The sequence below is a fragment of the Seriola dumerili genome, unplaced genomic scaffold (assembly GCF_002260705.1).
Source record: "Seriola dumerili isolate Sdu_G_001 unplaced genomic scaffold, Sdu_1.0 BDQW01000044.1, whole genome shotgun sequence".
NCBI lineage: Eukaryota > Metazoa > Chordata > Actinopteri > Carangiformes > Carangidae > Seriola > Seriola dumerili.
In genome coordinates, this window is record NW_019174299.1 from 663,514 (window position 1) to 684,410 (window position 20,897).

The following is a 20,897-nucleotide window of genomic DNA, read 5'->3' on the forward strand; positions in this document are numbered from 1 at the left end:
CGTTACAAGTGTTGAATCACTGATTTTGTGTATTGAACTCGTCCTGTTTACCTGAGTAATCCTCTCCTCCACAGAGGCCTTGGTAACGAAGCGGTAGATCATCACCTTCCTGTTCTGACCGATACGATGAGCTCTGCTGAAGGCCTGGTCACGAGGGGGAGGAGGAGGAGGGGGAGGAGGAGGGACAGAACCAGGGGGGCTGGACTCTGGGGAGGCTGTGCTTGGCTGAGTGGCCGGGGCCGGGGCCGGGGCCGGGGCCGGGGCTTGGACGTACTCGACCACTGTGACAGGCACAACCTGGATGTCCAGACCTCCTGAGGCGCTTCGCCCCAGTCGGATCAGCCCCTTGTCCTGCAGCTCCTGGATCTTCTCCTCCAGCTCTGAGGGGGTCTGCACGGCTGAAGTGCTGAGGCGCTCCCTGTCCTTCTCCCTCTCCCTGTCCAGCTCACGCTCTCTTTCTCTCTGCTGCAAAGAACTGACCTGGGAACAGGACTCTCGTAGGCTTTCCTATAAGATAAAAACATGAATATAGACACACAACTTACAGTAAATTCGCAAAGAGCATATAACCCACATTCTGTCGTCAGGCTTTAAAGTTTATACAATTCGTCCTGAAGGGAACATGAATGTGTACAAAATTTCACAGCAAACCAGCCAATACTTGTCGAAACATTTCACTCTAAAAAAAAAAATAAAAAAGTAGTGCAGGAGGAAAATCACCAAAGTCATTAGGATTCACCCTCTTGGAGCCACGGATGTCTGCTCAGCATTTCATATCAATCCATCAAATATCTGTGGAGATATTTCAGTCTGGGCCAAAGTGGTGGGTGGACTGACCGTACAGACCAACAGACTGATACCACCATCCACAGAGTCACGCCGCCAATAGTGAAGATGATTATTAAATTAAAGTGAACTGCCACTCTCTTTCACCTCATTATGGCAGATGGCCCACCTTCCTTGGCTGATTAATCATGTTAAACATTGTACATGTCACGGAGCAGCACTCACTTTGAGCAGCTCGGTCTCCTTGGTCGCCTGCATGAGGTGAGTCTCGAGTTCTGATATCCGCCCTGTCGTCTGATTCTCAATTTCCTGAAGCCGGACACTCAGCTGCAACACGACACACAGACAACACTGCTTTAACATCACAACACCAAAGTCTCTTTTCTTTTTCTTTTTTTTTGCTCATTGAGATTCCTTTTTTTTTTTTTTTTTTTTTTATTTATTGTGTAGCTGACCTGTACATTGTGTTCCTGCAGTTCGTCCACATGCTCCAGCACCCCTCCTCTGTTCTCAGCGTCCTCCAGCAGAGCTCCCACGTCTAACACGTTGTCCAGGTAGGCCTGGATCTGGACCTGCAGCTTCTCACTCTCTGTTTGCTTCAGACCCTAACACACAAAACACATACAGAAATTATGCATTATGGGAATACACTCAGATGATGGAGAATAATATGATATTTGTAGCAAGATGACGGTAATTATTCTGCAACTGAGAGCTCCTGAATCTGATGAAGAACAGACAGTTAAAAACTATAAGCACCTAATACTACATCTGTTATTATACACAGACAGAATATGGTTGTAAAAATGTTCTAAAATGGGATACAGACTGATTCTGGTTCACCTTCAAACATAGATTTATACAGTAGAAGATATACTCAAGATATTTGTAAACCACTGACTTCCTATGTACATATACTCACCTCTAGATACTTGTCTAATCCAAGGTGAGTGAACTCGTACTGCAGGTGGACACGGAAGTTCATGTTCTCCACTGAATGGACCACAATGTTTATGAACTGCATGCAAGCCACCTTGAAACGGACACAATGACAGTTAAAGCTCAAGCACGTCTATAACTTAACATTCAACCAGTGTGTAGGTAATACATTTGAGGACGTACCATGAAGTCAATGTTGCTGTCATCATTGATGAAGTACTCCATCAGCTTTTCAAAGCGGTTCCTTTCTTTGCTCACCTGAGAAAAAACATCAACTTATCTGAATATGTATTTTAATTGTTGACCACATGGGGGCGTTGGGGGGGTGGAGGGTTTGGGCATAACTGTATCTCTAATACGTGGTAGAGTAAACAGTTATACTCTTAGCTCTGCACTACACTTGCATTTAGAACAACACACACATGCATGGTTGCGACATGAGCTAAAATTATGACCACAGCGCATGTGACAGGTGGATTTTGCCAGTCAGAGGATGACTAATGAAAGAGGGGATGTCTGAAACAATGGTATGACTGAATGAACAGCAGTCAAAGTCAAATGAGGCCAACACATTACGGTGAAATCGTTAAGAAAAACTCAGCTCACCTCCTTGAAGTTGTCAAAAGCAGAGAGAATGATATCATGCCCTCCCCTGACGAGACACACGGCAGCCAGCAACTCCAGCACGAGGGCTTTGGTCCTGATGCAGCAGAGGAGAGCGGTAATGATAGATATGGATGCAGGCAAACAGACAACACACACTTTGTCTCACACACAAAAGCGCTCACCTGGGATTCCTGCTGTTGAGACTGAGGGTGATCTCGTTCACACAGCGCGGGTGAGTCATCACCTGGTTAAAACCAGACTGAAAGAAGAAGGAAAATATAAACAGCTGGGCCCCCCCCAGAGAGCTGATGCAGGAAAAGTGTTTGTCTTTAGTTTGAGAAAAAAAAACTACCCTGCTAAAAATTTAAGTTCAAGTTTGTGTTTTTCTTTCATCCAGCAGAGACTAGTGAAACAGGAGTGGAATTATATCAACCCACTGGCAAAAAAACAAACAAACTTGCTTGAAGAAAAACTTTTGCATGGTAAGAGAAGCAGAGGATGTTAAGACTCTACCTGGTAGTTCATGATGGCTCGCAAGCACATTATGCACACGTGTACATCATCTCTCTGGTTGGATGAATGGGACTTTTTGTGCATCTTGTTCCCCAGAGTGGAGCTTATTCTGTAGAGAAGGCGTATGGACACATGAATGAATACTCAAAGAGTAGTTCTTGTATGTGCAACTGCTTTGAAGTTGAGGGCCACAAATATCAAGATAACTGTAAAATAGTTCTGAGTGCATCTAGCTAATTATAACACGGCTTCCGGCACTATTTTTGACATCCACCATGTCTGTCTGACATTTGAAATGTGTCATCGGGTGGAAGGAAAATAAAGAATGAAATGCTCAACAAATGAGCTTAAGATGTGAATGAAGGAGTGTGTGAGAAATTGAGGTATTCATAGTGGTTGGGATGTCTCATTTTGAAGAGGAGCTGCTGTCTAAGATAAGAAACAGAGTGGTATACAATAAATAATACATATTGATTAAGTTGAAAAGGTATTTAGCCTGCTGTACTGCTTCAATTTTACAAATATTTGCAGTTGGTTAATCAATCAGGGCTCTCACTATTTATTACAGCGCTTGTATTAATGAAGAATTTGTGGATTTGTACCTAAATATGCAAAATAAACAGGGAATTTTCAAGGTTCAGCTCATTTGAGAAAGGTATAAAGCTAGTCACCTCTGTAGCACTACAACGTGGCACCATCACACCACTTCTCCCTTGCGTGACTCTATTTTCTGACAGTGTGAGCTGAATGTTCCTCTTTAATAGGGGGTGGGGGTGCACTTTATGTACAGTCACTTCTAACAGATGCTAAAAAAAAAGTCTTGCTTGTCCAGAGCTTCTTACCTGACAGTCAGTGCACGGGCAGCTCTGGTCATCCCATGTGAGTGAGAGCTGCTGGAGCTCTTGGTCAAATCCTCCATCGACCTCTCTGCTGGCTTTCCTCTGTCTGACAGGGTGCCACCATTTTCAACGCTCTCCACATCAAACCTAAAAAGGAAAATAAGAAATACAAAATAAACATGCACAGTGAAAAATAATTTTAATCATAAAACAGCATCAGATTCTGTGGTTGTTTTCACTCCCTGCTGGTACTCACGAGGCGTCACTTTGCGCATGGGACAGGTATTCCACCAGAACATCCAAACCATTGTTTTGCTCATTGAGAAACTCTTGGGCCCATCTACAAAAACAAAGCATGAGACATTAAACACTGATAGAGGAATATGTTTTGAATTACACATCACAGACTCTGTGATGAGATTGGACTTAAAGCAACACTATGTAAACTCTTGAAAAAAGAAATAACACCATCTTGCTCTTACAAATTAAACGTTAATCAATCAATAAAACAAACTCATGCTCAATTCAATACACTCAGCAGTTTTTCACTTTCAACTTTAGTTGGTCTGGTTTGACCAGTAGTTTATGTTAGCAAACTTTTGATCATCATTGCTGTATAAATGCTATTACTGAGCCAGTTTGCTGACTATGACTCTTCCCTTTGTGTGCTACTGTTGCATTACATTTTAGCTTTTACAATTATCCTTTAATCCTTTAATGCTCAATGAACTAAAACTGACCACTAATCATAATAACACTGACAATAATTGAAAACTTAATTTCTTTAGCACCTATTTTAAGGTGCCCTGTGGAGTTATTAATGCACATGCAATATGCTGCTTTAAATAATGATTCAAAAAAATGTAAAAAGTCAAATATGTTAAAAATGTATAAAATATGTTAAGATTAAAATTCTAAAAATACTAAAAAATATTTTTAGAAAAGCAATAAAATATGTTAAAGGGTAAAACAATGACATAAAATCACATTGCACATCAAACAATCAAATAAACATCAAATAGGACCCATCCCTACTCAACAAGCTCACCCAATGTGATTTGTGCGAAGTGATATCTCCAGATCTTTAAGCACCTGAGTTGCATCTTGGATCCTTTTCTTCAGCTAAAGAAGCAGAAGATTTAAGCGTCAGGACACCATTGTGCAGATAGGAAACTAAAAATGAGTCAAATATGAAGAGGAGGATGATGCTTCACACTGACCCTGCGAGACACTCCTCCTTGATCCTGGTAAAAGCTCTTGATCTTGGCCAGGTAAGTGGATGGGGGACTCTTCACCTGGAAACGCTCCTGGGGGAGAAATATTCACAGAGAACCCAGTCAAACATCAAAGCTTTTGACCGTTCATTTTATTTTATCAACAATCTGAAACTGATAACTGGAGTGGAGGCATTTGAGCATAGCATCTGACGTTATTATTGCGTGCGTAAATAGAACAGACACAACCCGCTCTCTGTTGCCATGCCAACGCCTCTATCACTTGCCACCACAGAAACTGCGCTGCAAGGTTTTCTCACTGCACTGTGCTCTATACCACAGATCCACTTTGGGTGTTTATGTACTTTGTGTCAACTCCGTCCCAGTGAAGGTGCCACTTCAAGGATCCTGCTCAGTTTGATGACGTTTGATGAAGTGTAATCGTGTGAAACCAGCTCATTACTAATAAAAGAAAAATGCTCTCACCTGATCACAGACTAATTCCCACTTCTTTTCATTGTCATATTGACTCAATAGCTTCAGTTTATCTGGAGGCAAGTTCATGTAGCTCTGAAAGACAGGAAGAAGAGACAGGTTTCAACTTGAAGAATCTGAAGTAATGGAAGTAAATTTATACACAGAAATACGACTCATACATTTTGTATTCATCACACAATAACTCATCTTAACACCTCCACTATTGTTCAGCCCATAAATATTATACCTGGTAATTTCTTCATCTTTCCTGCTTATACAACAATGTAAACGTGTTCCAAACCACAAATGCACTTTCAGACCAAAGCACAAGGGTGTTCACTACCTGCCGGAAGCACAGATGACTCAATGTTTACATGTCTGTATTGATGGTTGTCAGTGGGTACCATGTGCCTTGGAATTAAATATTTTTGGTTATGTATATGATGTAGTCATAACAAACAGAATTATTTAACTGATCTTAGAGCCTGTGCATGTGATGACAAAATGTCAAATTTCACGGTAATGCAACCTCTAATAAAGATAAAGATGTCGATGAAATAACGCACATACACCACCAACCATTTTTATTTATTTGTTAGTTTTATCACTTTTTTATTACGTAATATAACCAAAATTAAAATACAGATTATCTCAGTTGGAGATATACAGATGAAGAACCCCCCCCCCACCTTCTCCACCCTTTTGTGCAGATTGACTCAAACGTCTGAGGAGTTGACATTAACAGTTTCAATTTGAGTTGCCGCCCTCAACCTACAGTAAAATGTTTGATTCGTGAAAGTCAGGTTATTCCCCCCTTCAAATGCCTTAAGAACTGAATGCTTTAATGAATTCATATTAAGTATTATGAATGATTCAGAGCCGAGTAAGAGAGTTTGTGTGGAGAAAAAAAGAACTGGTGCACCAGTGGCTATAACTCATGTTATGAGAGACTGATTTACTCTCAAATAAAAGGCTTTAATTACAGAGTTGTTTGTGAATAATTATATTCTTGCTCTAACATCATTTTTTTATACAGTTATCCTCCAGATTCACAGAACCGCTGCAATCTACACCAGCCCTATCACTGCCTATACACCTGATCCACTCCGAAACACACACTCAGTGATGATTTACTGGCCAGGCTAATCATTTCATCTTAGGAGTTGACCTTAATTCTGATGTGTGTACTTCAACGTTTGTAGTTTTCTATTTCACACCTTAAAAAAAAAAAAAAAAGAGAAGCAGAAACGGAAATGGCCTGTTGGTTTGCTGCTGAGGAGCTGGCGCGTCTTCCTTGGTGGGGCGAGGGAGGGTCTCAATGTGGTTTCATGGTACAACACTTACTGAATAAATTGTCTCGCTTTGTGTACATTTTTCACTGGCATTGACTTACATGAGCATAAGTCTGTGTTCCTTCAGTTTAGGAATAACGTAGAAATGAAGAGGAAAGTCCACTCATTTCCTTCTAGGGTTGGTTAAGCACATTTTAACACTTGAATCTTCACTTAAGAAAAGTACGGAATGACATCTTTCTTCAGTTGAGATCGGAAGCATGTTGCCAAAAGGGGAAGTGAGGTCATACTTTCATATATTCCACCTTTGTTTAGCAGAATATGTCACACAGATCTCATGAAATAGTTAAGCCACATTACTGGTGTAATGACATATGATATTTACATTTTCAGAGGAAGCTTTGTCAACATCACATGCAATTTTAACATAAAGAAAGTGTTTGTTTATAATCTATACATATCTATTATTTCAAATCTTAATGATTAATGCAGTGGTCGTTATTCTAGTTAATAGGGCATTAGAAATTCATAAACTATCAAGTTTTTTTTTATATCTCAAGATAAATAACAGAATTTCATATGAATATTTTGATGGATGTTGACAATACCAAATAAAAACCTATTTGCCCTCCTTTTTTTTAAAAATGTCATAAAGCAAAATACAAACAAATAACTTTCTTGGTAAAGTGGATAATTACTACACTTCAAGGAGGAAACATGGCTGCTGTTTGTCTGCTGACCTGAACAGTTCATGCTGTTCATCCAGAGACAAAAGAGAAGACTTTGCCCCTCTAATAATCCATGATGTAACACTTTCATGTAGCATCATAAAAAAAATGAAAGGCAATTCTTTTTTTTTCACCAGTGAGCAGAGAGCAAAGCTATAACCATGGAGTAAATGAAGCTCATTTAGGTGTAAAACCTGAGATAAAGTGTTGAGGTCCACAGAGCCAGACTCTGTATTGATGTTACAGGCTGCAGTGGGTCAGCATGACATCACATTTATGGTCTTATTGCTCTTTAGTTCACTTTTGGAGCTGTTTATTCTCATTAACATGAGACATAAAAACCAGATAACTAGAGTGGAATTTGTAGTTGTTGTTGTTATTTCCACTACAGATACGTAGGAAAAATAATCAAAGATTTAAGTGGCTCAGGATCCCTGATTGTAAACAACTTGTTTTGATGCTTTGTGATGTCTCAAATTCTCAAAGTATTTGTTGTGAGGCTTTATGTTTTCCAACTTGTTGAAAGTCTGGTGAAAGAATGGTGAAACCGTTGCTTTCCGGTCTTATGGTCTCTCTCATGTAAATGTATTGCTCAACTTCCCCTTGGGGCCAGCTGCCTCTGCATGCACTAATCACCCTGTTCCTACTCTGATATTTTCAAATCAAACTGTGAAGGAAAGAAGTGCTGAGATGAACCTGGCAACTTGTTGATAACAATGTGTTTATAGTGATATCCCTACTGTGAATAGAGCAGTTATTGATAACCTTAGTGCAAATATGATTGGGTAAAATGGCAGGTCAAATGACTCTTTGCTAGAGCACGTTGAAAGCTGATATTTTGCAAAGTTTTTCTCTCTGTACATACCAGACAAGTGGTTTTCCAGATTTAGATGTTGTAAAAAATTGTGAGACTACAAGTGGGAAAAACCAGACATATTTAGTCTGTATTCAGTTTAAATTGGTTTCTGGCAGAAACAATGAGTCATAAATGTTCAAAAGAGGACTCTAAGCACTTGCTATGTATAACAAACTTTTAATTACAGATGATAAATTGGATGTGTTTTGTTATTTCTCCACCTCCTGCACAATCCTCCCAGCATCTACCACAAAACCTGGCTGGCATTGGTGATACACCAAGTTCATTATCTCTGTCTTTTCATGTGCATTAATGGTGTGTGCATTATTGTCTCCTGTGCCGCCACTCACCAGCACCACGTTGAAACGCTTCTCCAGCTCCTCCTCTGGGGGCATGGGCAGTTTGGGGGGAGCCGGCTGCTTCTTCTGCAAGGTTGGTGTGGGGTCACTCATTCCTGAAGCTGCCCCGACTGAGTTCCTGGCCTCTCTCTGGCCCTCAGTCGTTTGCTGCTCCACGCCCCCCGCAGCCGCATTCCCCATCACTAATCTCCACAAGTAATCCAGGGGGAAAGCCTTACACAAACCCCTTCTCCTGAGAAATCAGTGTATTCCAAAACAGAGTGACAAAAAGCAGTCACTCCAAATAACTAAAACAAGCAGGCCTAAAGCAAACCAAGTCTTTGGGTCTTCAGTGAGAAGAGCATCAAGCTGCTGGCCTACTGCCTCCGCTTTGGTCCTGAAGACAGCGTGGTTGATGAAAGACGGCAGTTTGTCCTCATGTCTGTCCTCTGATCAACCTGTTACTCTCAAGTACCTTTGCGAATATGGTAATGTGTTGAGCCTCGTGTGCTCTAAGAAAGGCCCCACCTATATCTCAAAACACTTTTCTCTACACTCTTAGACCGAGAACTGTTCTGGTGATGTTAGTACAGAGGGCTAAGCTTAGAGAGGAAATAGAGGGGAGTGTGACACACTATGTAACACAGACAGAAACCACAGAAGCACAAAAGCAGAAGAGTAACTTCCTGTGCATGACAGCAAAAGAACCTGGGGTGGAGGACAGGGTAAACATGGTAACTATCAGCTGCACCGTGCATACAGTAGTTGGATGATGAGTAAGATTAGGTAGTACAGGAATTAAAAAACAGCAGAGAGTCCAGGGTAGAGGATACTAACCAAACAGATGTAGATGTAAAATGAAGCACAGGAAACTTTCTCCCACTTAACCATGAGTCCTCCTCTACACTGGAGCCATTGGAGCCATTCATTCTCTTGAAGCAAGCTTAACTTGCATGGGCCTGAAGTTACATTTGTTTTGGTCATTTCCCTTCAAGTGAGGCCAGATTGTTTGTGGCAGTCAGTAAAGATTAGCTGCTGAGTGACAAGGTTGTGCAACAGCGCCTCTCTGTGCTTAAAGCTAAATACTGCATGTAGGGCTTCTTCTTCTTCTTCGTCTTCTTCGTCTTCTTCTTCTTCTGATGTTCTTTTATGCTGGTTGACAATCAGCTTTCAGGTGCATTACCACTACATACAGGACTGTTATATTTGTGGCCTCCATATAACAATCAAGATGCTTTAAATGAGTGCAGTTGACATGGACCCTGTAACAAAAATTGGTTATGAATAGTAACTTCTAGCACCAGTTGTTTCACCATGAAGCCTTCATGGTTTTGATGATTCGTGAATTAGTTCGCTTGAGGGAACAAATTAATAAGTTAGTTGTGGGCGGCAATTATTCATTCAAATGAATACAAATTATCGAAGTTTTTAGTCTTGATACAGTTGGGCAAGAAGTCACTATTATTTTTTATTTAGATATTTGCAGTGATGAAAAATAACGCGAGTTTTGTAATTTTGAGCTGCTCTTTTACTCGGATATTTCCGTTTCATGCTACTTAATACTTCTACTTCACTACATTTTAAGGGGAAAAGTACTTTTCACTGGGCTATATCAATAGCTAGTATATCAAAATGTTACTTTTCAGATTAAGATTTTACATTGAAAACACATAAAATAAAACACATTGTTAAAGATTAAACCAGTAGTTTGACATCATTTTGGCATGTAGCCTAAACCATTCATAAAATAAACCAGTTTTATGCATTACTTTCACTTTTGACACTTTATTTTGCTGATGATACCCATTTAAGCAGTGTTTTAAATGCATGGGCATTTACTTGCAATACAGTATTTTTCACATTGTTGCATTTTGAGCTGCAACAATTAGTCGTTAAAAAATTAATTGGCAACTAGCTGAATTACTATTCAGCCAATTTCAAGCAAAAATGTTAAATATCTGCTGATTGTGAACATTTGCTGCTTTTCTTTGTCATATAGTTTATAAAATATCTTTGAGCTTTGGACTGAATCAAGCAATCTTTAGACCTTGTCATCTTGAGTGTTTTTAACCTGTATATAGACAGAAACTAACAGTCGATTAATTGAGAAAAACGACAGATTAATCAATATAGAAGCTAATTGTTAGTTTCAGCCCTAGTTGTATTGGTACTTTTACTTAAGTTAATGATGCCAATTGTTCTTCCAACACGGACTATTTGACAGGAGTTCAGTTTTCCGAAAGTTTTTGAAGAGTGATAAAATTGGAATTTACTAGACGGACGCGAAGGCAGCAGGGCTGTTAGTTGTATTGCATTCCAAAATGACGGACCCGTCAACGTCCCCAGAAAACCACTGGAAAGTAAGTAACTAATGTTAGCTAACCTCAACTTTTTTGTTAAGTTTATTCGCACGTCTGCTGTCTGACAGCAGTGATAAATGACGAACTTTGTTTTGTCTGAAAGTTGACGTTTTGCTAACGTTGTAGAGGAACGGGGCTTTGTTAGCACCACAGCTAACGTTAGCATGCTCCAAAGTGGTTAGCTAGCTAGTTAAGTAAACAAAGCGTCATGAAGGGGTAACTCGTGTTCTTCATGTACAATTCATTTGTTTAGAAAATACATCTGCACACTGCACACACGGGCGAAATTGTACTTTCTGTTTGCATGCTTCTTTTTAAAAGTCCATGTGTAAGTGAAGTGCAGATTTATTGAGGAGTCAGAAAGTTGCAAATATGTACAGTTGTTAGCTTATACACCCTACAGCCACAACATTAAAACAGGCAACTGCTTTTATTGTTGAGGCTGATTAGTGTATATGCGTGGCATGTTTTAAGAGGTCATTCTGAACCATTAATAATTTGATTTAAACCTTAATTTGTAGTTTCAGTTATTTTATTTTTTTCCACGGCTTAATGCCTTGAAAAAAATCTGTCACAACATTAAAACCAGTCACCTGTTTTAATGTTATGGCTGATCGGTGTAAAGTCAGTGTTGTTTCCAGCCGCACCAAATTCAACTTGTGGGTTCATAAAACTGTACATTTGTGATTAGGAAATAATTTGGTCCGTTTTGCCTTGTTAGAACTTGTTTACTAAAGCTTTCAACAAGACGGTATATAATCATTATCTCTGTCGTATCTGATTATGATCTAGCAGTAGATATGGAAAAGCAGTTGACTCACATTTAGCTGTGGTCATGTAAATGTACACGTCTGTGATATGTGATGAAAAATAATCAATAAAGCTGTCAACACACATTTTTTTAGAGGGTAACATTTGTTACAGGTTTTATTCAGGCATCCTCTATTAATGTTTTTTAATTGTAGTTGGATAAATACTGTTAACACAAAGCAGGACTTAATGTTGAAATTGAAAATTCATTTTTCAGGGTTTTGCCCATTGGAAGCTTTAGGGAAAACTGGGCCCAACTTTAGGAACCACAAATTGAATTAACTATTGTGTTGTGGTGCCCTAGATCAAACGGTGGATCTGTGATTGAAGTAGTAATTTAGTCCAGCTCTTTACCCTCTACAAAACGGACAAATCAGGGCAATGCTCAGTGGGGGTTTAGGCAATGTATTGGGCCTGCTAGTTATTGGTCTATTGTCAATGTATTTGGGGCAGCACAATTTTTGCCCTTGCTATTCCAGCTTCTCAGTCTCTATTTTTTCCTTTTTCCACCTTCTGTTGTCTGGTGATGGCACGGCAGACAGACGGTGCTTTCAGCGACAGTGGCTTTGACCATAGTGAGTATTGAGTCATTTCATATCCCATTGTTTGTCATTTTATTTGATATTTAGACTATGCGATGGTGACCTTGTGTTTCTGGTCGCTGAAATTGGTATGTCAATCTATTTCTGGTCTTGCAGTGAAAGATTTTTGATGTCTGCTTCTCTGTAGGTTTCTTTGCTGAAACTGCCAGAAAGGGTACCGTCGTGTCTAGGGCCAACAGCATCGGTTCGACAAGTGCCTCTTCAGTACCAAACACAGGTATTGTGGTTGTAACGAAGATTATCTGACATTTTTGACAATTTTAAAAGAGAATATGTTCTAAATTTAGATTGTGATGCTTGACTACACCTCACACTGAATGATTTCCCTGAAATCCATGTACTTGTAGTCTGAATCCTGTTGTACATTTTAAAATTTAATTCCTGAAAAAAATTATCATTAGATCATTTTTATGTCACTTTCAGTCACTGTAAAATGACCATAGAACCTGCTTTGGTTCATTTTGCTTCCTGCTACTTATGAAAGGAAAAACCTGTTCTGCTGCTCATTGCAGGTTTTATTGGACTTGGTCAGATGTATTAAAGCATGATAGGGCACATAGACACGCTAATAGAATATAAACGATATAATGATAGCAGAAAAACTTTAAAAACAGTTAGAGAGCTATATACTGCATAATTGTGTTTCATGAACTGGATTGCAAAAGTGTTGTTTTTACAGCCTTTATTCAGATTCTGTCAACAGGGTTTTATGTTTTATGGAGTTATGAAGTCTGTGCTGCATAACTGTCAAAGTGCTCCTCCCTCTTTGCAAGTATTTTTGCTTGTTCACCAACTAGTTTTATATCAGTTGCTGTCTGTAGATAAATGTTTTGTGTAGGCCGGTTGAAAGTGCATTACAGGAATCAATATGACTTGATTGAAGCATTATATTCTTGGATAGATGATGAAGACAGTGACTACAGGCGTGAGACATCATATAAAGACGAGTATAAAGATCGACGGAGACAAGCACACACACAGGCTGAGCAGAAGCGTAGAGATGCTATCAAGGTAAGGTTGCAGTAGATCACAATAGGTCTCTGTGACTTACCACAGATGAACCACACACTTTGAAAAGTTTGAGTTGGGCATTTTTAGATTTTTTTTTCAGTAGTTATTAATGACTTTCTTATTTTTAACTTTAGAAAGGCTATGATGACCTCCAGGCAATAGTGCCAACCTGCCAGCAGCAGTCTGAATTTGCAGTGGGAGCGCAGAAGATCAGCAAGGCTACTATTCTGCAGAAAAGTAAGTTGTGATGTTGGCTTATTGGATTAACACTTATTGGTCACCCATGGAGCTGATGGAAGTGCTTGGAAAAGATTGGCATTATTATTATTAAGTAGTTTTTCAACCTGCCACAAAAACACACATCACATGATTCAATTCTGCAAGCATACTGCTTATATCCCCCAATTACAGATAGTGTCTCCCAAACTCACACTGCACAAACAAGCAAAAATGGAAAAGAACACAGGGCATACATAGATATAAATTAGCATATGTTCAGAACACCCAGATTCAATAGAAATATGTTGGAGACAAATATCCCACAGCACAGAGGATGTCTACACTTGCTGGGGTTTCTTTAAAAGAGGAAAAAGAGGAAATGGCAAACTTTCAATATTTGGCAAATGTTTTTGGAGGGACAACACCCCTAGGAAGATGGAAACTTGTCAAAAAGTTCTTCTGTCTTTGTGCAGTGAAGAAATCCCTGACTGATGCATTTCTGTATTTTGTTTTTTCAGCAATTGACTACATCCATTTTCTTCATAAAGAAAAGAAGAAGCAAGAGGAGGAAGTTTCTGTACTAAGGAAAGAAGTGATGGCATTGAAGATCATGAAAACGTAAGAATGTGGCTCACAAACTTTGTGAAATCCTGAAAAGATATTTGCCTCATTTGCATTCCAAAGTCATGAATGTTCTGCATCCAGAGACAGATGAAAAGATGGATTTTAAAAGAAATGCTGATCATGGACAAAAAGAGAAAACTCTTGAGTTAGAAATGCTTCGATAGCAGCCCTTACACAGCGTTAAGTTACTATCAGATCTAAACAACGGAAGGAAATATCCTTGACTAAAGGCTTTAAATGCTGCGGCAGGATTTTTGTTGCGACTCTGTTACACTTGCTGTGGCGGAAAATCAATCCATCTAGTGTATGGAAAGAATTAATCCTCTTTATTTAACAGTCATGGCCATTAATTGAGTTATACATTTTGTGATGCCAGTCAACAATGAGTGTCTTTTTTAATAGGAACTATGAGCACATAGTGAAGGCCCACCAGGACAACCCACAGCAGGGAGATCAGGTGTCTGACCAGGTCAAGTTCAACATCTTTCAGAGCATCATGGACTCCCTGTTCCAGTCTTTCAGCACTTCTGTGTCAGTGAACAGCTTCCAAGACCTCTCTGCCTGTGTTTTTAGCTGGATTGAGGAGCACTGCAAACCACAGGTGAGGAGTAATTTTACAGCAGATCAGTTACAGTAATAATCATAAACATTGCTTTGTTTAATGTTGAGATAATTCTAGTTTATATGCTTCTTCTCTTCTTTCCTAGACGCTGAGGGAGTTTGTCGTTGGAGTGCTCCGGCAGCTCAGCGGTCAGCTTTATTGATCGAGTGAAACCTCTGGACTGAAGTCCCAGACTTTGGGCTTGCTCTGGCCTCTCAGGCTGGAGTAAAAAACTTTTATCAGCCTCAGGCCAAATCACAGTATTTACACTCACTTCAGCTCATCCATGACTCCCTGGCTGCAATTGGATTACCTCAACCCACAGTATGGGCAGAGATTAATTGCATTGATTGCATTGGATTGAGCAGTTTTATGTTTAAGAGATCACTTTTTGATCTCTTTCTGATTGCAAGTGTACATACATTGATATCTATGTATATTTCAGCCTCTGCTGATTGTTCATATTTCATTCTATTATTCTGCTAAGAAATGCAGGGGAAATGCAACAATTTAGAATTTAAAATAATAGTTTGCAAATGAATGTGTATGTTAAATGCATTGGGCAGGCAAAACAGCACCCTGCATTAGTGTCTGCAGTAGCTGGCACTGCCAGTGGGAGGTTTCATCTGCAAGACTCTCATCACAGATTAAGTAAATGTTTGGTATTGCTTCTGTAACCTCTTAATCTAACAAATGGGAAATAGAGGGAAGGGTGAAACTCATGAGCCCACACCTTCCCCTCTGTCACATCAAGCATTTTGTAGCTTAATGCTGAACCAAAGGGCTCCTCTCAGCTTGAGCGCGCACCACTTGTGAGTCAGCCATACCACTCCTGACCTGAACCATTGCAGACATTGGAAAATACTCCACTCCTACTCTACTGCAGGGTAACTGTCACATATTCTAACTGTGCTATCACAAGCACACTCTGGGGGGGGGGTGTGCATTTTATCACCAACTATTTAAGCTTTAGTCAAACAAACTGAGGTGTTTATTAATGCAACGGTGACGAGCCAACAAAAATGCTGAAATCTCATGGGTGACAGGTCTGCAACGTAGGCGGCATACAGGTGGAAAATGTATGAATCTATGTTTATATACAGTTTATTGACTTTGACAGTAATTGAGCTACACCCGCACATTGTGAAAAGAGATTCTGTTTATATAAAGGCAGTGATTCATTTGCAGTAATACATGTTGTGTTTATTTGGAAGATGTTAAATATAAAGAGTGATTGATTTTGATAAATTGTCAGATTGCAGTTTTCTTCTCATGTCAAGTGACTTAAAATCTCATCACTTGGACCTTAAGTGGTTTTAATGCCAACATGATAAATGCTATTTGCTTTGGTTGTCAGAGGCTTTTGTGATCAGTAATTGTTCATTAGAAAAGGTCTGATACTCTGTATCACCATGGTGAAAATGTTCTGACTGTTTAGGACTGTACTCTACACCAGTCAGGTTCCTAGAGAGATTCTGAACAGAGTTGTACACAGATTTTCACCTAATCTGTACTGAATTAAATAGATGACATAAAGCTAATTTTCTTGGGTTTTGGCTCAATAGAGTTGCCTCAATCAAAGGGAAACACTGATTTTTGACCCTCTTTTCTTTTTGATTAAACTATTTTCTTTTGATAGTTTTACAAAAGCCATTTAACTCAATGGTGACTTTATTAGGTATACCTTTAAAATCTAATACAATCCAATCAGATTAGCCATGAATTGTGCCTTACCAAAAATAATGTCAAGTCAGTTTTATTTATATAGCACCAAATCCCAAATCATAACATAAATTCTTCATCTAAATTATTCACAGAGACCCAACATTGAGCTTGTAGTTTGCAGTGATGTTTTCTTTGTGATGGGGGAATTTATGGCTGAGCCACTGGATTGCTTTGCATTAGGTTTTACATTTGTAGCTAATAATAATAATATCCAAAGAATGAATTCAAGTGTTAAAGGACCAGTGTGTAGGATTTAGTGACACCTAGCGCTTTGGTTGCAAATTGCAACCAACTGAATACCCCCCCCCCAAGTGTGTAGGATAAACTACGGTGGCCTTCAAGTAACATAGAAACGCAAAAGGCCCTCTCTAGAATCAGTGTTTTGTTTTGTTTTTATGGGCTATAGTAAAATATGGCAGGCTCCATGGAAGAGGACCCACTCCCCAAATAGATATGAAGGGCTCATTCTGAGCTGAAAAAAAAAACACAACTTTACTTAGTTTCAGATGATTATACACTAATAAAAAACAATTATTAATAAAAATTGTGTTGCAGAAATTCAGTTTGACCTTAAGCAGAAGTTGCTGTCATGAAAATTTAATAGCTTGGCCACAATTTCAATAAACAGTACAAAGGCTGATTAACAAAAAATGGGACAACCATAATACCTGACGGTCATGAATGACTGCCCATGCTTTATACACTGCAAGTGTTTCTTTTTTTTTTAGTTTTCAAAAAACATGGCAGCAAACTGGACTTAGACATGTAATAAGAACAACAAAGAATGTAAACCTGTCAAAGCTAAAATAAATAATTTGTTGACACTTTCATTGTAGGCTCAGGACTGGTTTTATGGCCTGAAAAAGGGAAAAATAAAATGATGTTGCCCATGAGTTGATGTAGTGTAAGTGTCTCCAAAATGACAGAGCTATTTTTGTACAAATATACTTTAAATTACAAAAGTTGTTTCTCCATTCAACTTTTATTTAAGGTGTACTGTTTGTCCAAAAGAAAAGCTATAAATAAAGTAATGTGCAATGACTCAGACTGCTCTGATGAGTAATCTATCTCCTTAGCAGAGCACTGCAGGGACTTACATCACTCAAGCAGCTGAACAAGCGTTTTTCTTGTTCTTTCAGTTACTTGGAACAACCACTTTACAGTCCTCATCAGTTTCGACTCCAACTTCATCCTGTAAGGGCAGCACCAGATATGTTATTCATTTGTACTGTGAACAAAAAACTGTCACCCAAGCAAAACATGCATAGGTGTCGTAAAGTTTTGGGAAGTGAATTTCATGAGCTGCTTTCACTCACCAGGAACTCCTTTTTGCTCTTGGGATACCCCTCCAGGATTGCATTTATCATGTCTGAAGCCTGAGAGAAACAACACACGATGAAGTTTAAGGCTTTAGTGGCAACAACTTATGTCTTGAAATTACTATGAAACTACTGATCAAAATATAATATATATATATATATATATATATAAAACACATTTTCTTGAATCTATTCATCAACTACTTGTTGCATGTCTGTATGCATATACATATATACCAATCTCTTCCTCTTTTTCCACTCTTTCACGTAAACAGTCCGCTCTTTGTAGACCTGTAAATTAAAATATGAGTCAACTGTACAGTAAATGGTGGAAAAAATGTCAGCAGTATCTTCACCAGGTTTCTAAGATTGTGTGCTGTCACTGGAAAACATAAATACACTCCACACCTTCTCTTTCTCTTCAGGTGTGACATGATTTGTGGCAGACTTTATCTTCTCCAGACGCGCTCTGTACTCAGAACACTCTGCTTTCAGTTCTCGGATCTCTGACATCATTTCCTCTGTTGTCAGGGAGCTGTTGAGTTCCTTCAGCTCTGTAATCATAGATTTCACACAGGGTTACACAACATCTCCTTTGTAAGAAATGTTGGAAATTCGACAAAAACATTTACTGTACTTGTGTATCAAACAGCAACATACTGTGGACTTAAACAGTGCAAAATGCTAAATGCTATAAGTACCAACTAGGCTCTAAGGAAACAAACAATGCTCTGTCTCAAGACATCAAATTGCAGAAATCGACAGCGTACTCCACCTGCATCCAGCTGTCTGCAGCTCTGTGTGAGGGACTGCGCCTCTGCAATGAGCTCTGAGATCTGACAGTCCATTGCCTTCAAGTCTGCATCATTTACATCTTTGAACTGAGCCTGTAGGAAGTGTAAGCAGTCAGTCAGTAGTCAGTTTCAACTGAAACATACAAGATTATCATAAACAACAGTTTGTGCATATGTTACTTTCAGCGCCACATGTCCACAACACAGTATTTCACATGAACATACTAACCTGATCTGCAAAATAAATCTTTTGCTTGCCATATGTTTTCTCCTTTATCTTGCCCTCTAGAGCCAGCAGCTCCATGGCTTTGACAACTGCCTGGTGAATCACAAATATACAATTATTCATTCATTCATTTTAAGCTACATACCCGATTGCATGTAATGGATTAAGTGTTAAACTTACAGTTTTGCCCAATCCATGCTGCTTTTGTAAATTGCAAAAGACATCCTGTGCACTGTAGGGCCGATTCTTCTCATTCAAATAGGCAAGGATGAGTGACGCACCTGTGGAGGACAACAGGACAATCTGATCATATGAGCAAACACACACATTCACAAACTGTACTTAGATGTACTACTGCATTACACTTAATACACTTGAAATATGGCTAGGTATCACAACTAGACTTCTATGCTCTTTTTACAAGTTCCTTTCATAATTGTCTGTCATTATAATGTATGTCATACACTTCGTTGGCAGTTTATTAGGAACACACGAGCTAAAACTCATGAGTTCAGTTTTTGTTAAAACTGCTTTAGAGGTGTTGATTCAACCGATTCTGTTACTCAGCCTACCCTGATTGATTTAAGTAGTGTAGACAAAATAATAGAAACGCCTATCAGATTAACATAGTATAATTCAACAGCGCCACAAAGTGCAGCCTCTGAAATGCCAACAAAGCTGAATCAACACCTTTCAAAAACTGAACATTATAACCTTCATGAACGACAATTTATTGAAGGACTGCTGTTTTAGGCTGCATTAGTTCTCACTAAGTGTACCTAATAATCTGAGTGTATATCGTCTTTGTTTTGAATTTTTCCAAGACAATTCCCTCTCTAATGAACGATAAAGTTATCTTCTACATAATGCATAGATATATTTTAGAGTCTGATTTTTAAAATAAAGGTGTCGTGTTAAAGTGGGCATATTTGCAGTAACATCACAAATCATTTATAGTGCCCTCAGCCCTGTTAGCTTATTATACCAGGCTATATAGCTAACGTTAGCCGATAGCTTCTTAGCTAAGACTTCAAACGTATTGTACGTGACATCTAACAGACACCGTTCGCTCGACACGAGTGTCAGACACGCCAGCTACCTGTCTATAGTCCTCACATAATGCTAACTCTCGACTTACCGTTGTCTTTTTTACTCATTTCTGATCAGTCCACTTTCACTTAGCTTTTCCAAACGGAGTTTCGCGCGAAATATACGTCACTAAAAAGATCGTTTATGTGCTAAGATGCATCACACAAGTTGAACTCATTCTTCTGGAAAACTATTGCTGGAAAACTCTCCGTACATTGAGTCTCAAATATATAAATTAAAGGTTACTGTTTTGCCGATAAATATTATCAGCGCTCTTGAGCAATCTTGATTTGCACCAAATAATTTGTATTTGTTTTTAATTTTGGCTCAGTCCTACTTTGTCATGAGGTTTACGATATCCGGGGAGAAGAGCCGTGTGATAGCGTTGTCATTTTGGCTGCTCTCAGAGCCAGTCAATTTAGGGTCGTTGCCTAAAATATTTACATATTATGATATTTATAAATAATTAGAAAATATGGCAAACATACATGGTTATCGTGTTCGAAATAAAATATAAACAAATATCATCTGCAAACAAACAAAAAAAACACTTGTTGATACTGTTGCTTAGGGAGGAGAAAAAGACAGATATTAGAGATGGTCTTGTGTGTGGGAACCACATGGGTCTGTGTGCCATTATGATTATGAATTACCCATTACAACAGATTTTTTTTATTCTCAAAAGAAGGGATTTGGGCCAATGATACCCACTGTGTGCTTGAGTTATTCCATTAAATTTGCTCAGTAGGCTCAAAGTCCACTGCTGTGATTCATCCAAGACAGAACTGGGGCCAAAAGTAAAACTAAATTGTGCTGTGAATAATTATTGCAGTGAAGTTGTCCCAAAGTTTCAGAGCCTTAATGCAAAGATTTTGTGATTTTAAATCAGACCCTTTGGAATGATCTAAAGAGCTTCATCTGTCATCTGA

General features: G+C 38.9%; 3 protein-coding genes across 4 annotated transcripts in view; 1 reads left to right on the forward strand and 2 right to left on the reverse strand.

Moving 5' to 3' along the window:
• LOC111217497 (formin-like protein 1) overlaps positions 1–9,178 on the reverse strand; it is a 12,184-nt gene extending 3,006 nt beyond the window's left edge. The window contains exons 1-14 of the mRNA XM_022739394.1: positions 8,601–9,178; positions 5,384–5,467; positions 4,904–4,990; positions 4,732–4,805; positions 3,940–4,023; positions 3,687–3,830; positions 2,845–2,953; positions 2,514–2,590; positions 2,332–2,425; positions 1,909–1,983; positions 1,709–1,819; positions 1,242–1,391; positions 1,012–1,113; positions 153–507 (exon numbers count right to left, since the gene is read on the reverse strand). Coding sequence (XP_022595115.1) covers positions 153–507; positions 1,012–1,113; positions 1,242–1,391; positions 1,709–1,819; positions 1,909–1,983; positions 2,332–2,425; positions 2,514–2,590; positions 2,845–2,953; positions 3,687–3,830; positions 3,940–4,023; positions 4,732–4,805; positions 4,904–4,990; positions 5,384–5,467; positions 8,601–8,789 — 1,735 coding nt within the window. The 5' untranslated portion in view covers positions 8,790–9,178. The remainder of the gene's footprint in view (positions 1–152; positions 508–1,011; positions 1,114–1,241; positions 1,392–1,708; positions 1,820–1,908; positions 1,984–2,331; positions 2,426–2,513; positions 2,591–2,844; positions 2,954–3,686; positions 3,831–3,939; positions 4,024–4,731; positions 4,806–4,903; positions 4,991–5,383; positions 5,468–8,600) is intronic.
• Positions 9,179–10,877: 1,699 nt separating this feature from the next.
• Positions 10,878–15,014, forward strand: mlx (MLX, MAX dimerization protein). The gene is made up of 8 exons (XM_022739564.1): positions 10,878–10,948; positions 12,297–12,333; positions 12,488–12,577; positions 13,262–13,371; positions 13,506–13,608; positions 14,109–14,208; positions 14,617–14,815; positions 14,922–15,014. The coding sequence occupies exons 1-8, from the start codon at positions 10,910–10,912 to the stop codon at positions 14,976–14,978; spliced, it is 735 nt and encodes a 244-aa protein (XP_022595285.1). The 5' UTR covers positions 10,878–10,909; the 3' UTR covers positions 14,979–15,014.
• A 2,312-nt stretch (positions 15,015–17,326) lies between these two features.
• psmc3ip (PSMC3 interacting protein) lies at positions 17,327–20,268 on the reverse strand. Of its 2 annotated transcripts, XM_022739566.1 has the most exons (9): positions 20,018–20,268; positions 19,060–19,160; positions 18,883–18,972; positions 18,635–18,746; positions 18,268–18,413; positions 18,097–18,150; positions 17,857–17,916; positions 17,638–17,732; positions 17,327–17,397 (listed from the first exon to the last, which is right to left on the reverse strand). In XM_022739566.1, exons 1-8 carry the CDS (start codon positions 20,034–20,036, stop codon positions 17,676–17,678), a joined length of 639 nt encoding a protein of 212 aa, XP_022595287.1. In that variant the 5' UTR covers positions 20,037–20,268; the 3' UTR covers positions 17,327–17,397; positions 17,638–17,675. The 2 variants fall into 2 exon arrangements, with proteins under 2 accessions (XP_022595287.1, XP_022595286.1); XM_022739565.1 differs by lacking the exon at positions 17,327–17,397 and having other exon boundaries at positions 17,504–17,732.
• Positions 20,269–20,897: the final 629 nt, after the last annotated feature.

Bases quoted from the DNA above. Each gene is read 5' to 3' on its own strand.
- mlx (XM_022739564.1), top strand. From the start codon at position 10,910: ATGACGGACCCGTCAACGTCCCCAGAAAACCACTGGAAA. The intron at 12,334-12,487 runs GTGAGTATTGAG...GCTTCTCTGTAG, and splicing joins CGACAGTGGCTTTGACCATA to GTTTCTTTGCTGAAACTGCC. The intron at 12,578-13,261 runs GTATTGTGGTTG...ATTCTTGGATAG, and splicing joins CTCTTCAGTACCAAACACAG to ATGATGAAGACAGTGACTAC.
- psmc3ip (XM_022739566.1), bottom strand. The intron at 18,973-19,059 runs GTAAGTTTAACA...GTGATTCACCAG, and splicing joins AGCATGGATTGGGCAAAACT to GCAGTTGTCAAAGCCATGGA. The intron at 18,414-18,634 runs GTGGAGTACGCT...CTATGATTACAG, and splicing joins CTGCAGACAGCTGGATGCAG to AGCTGAAGGAACTCAACAGC.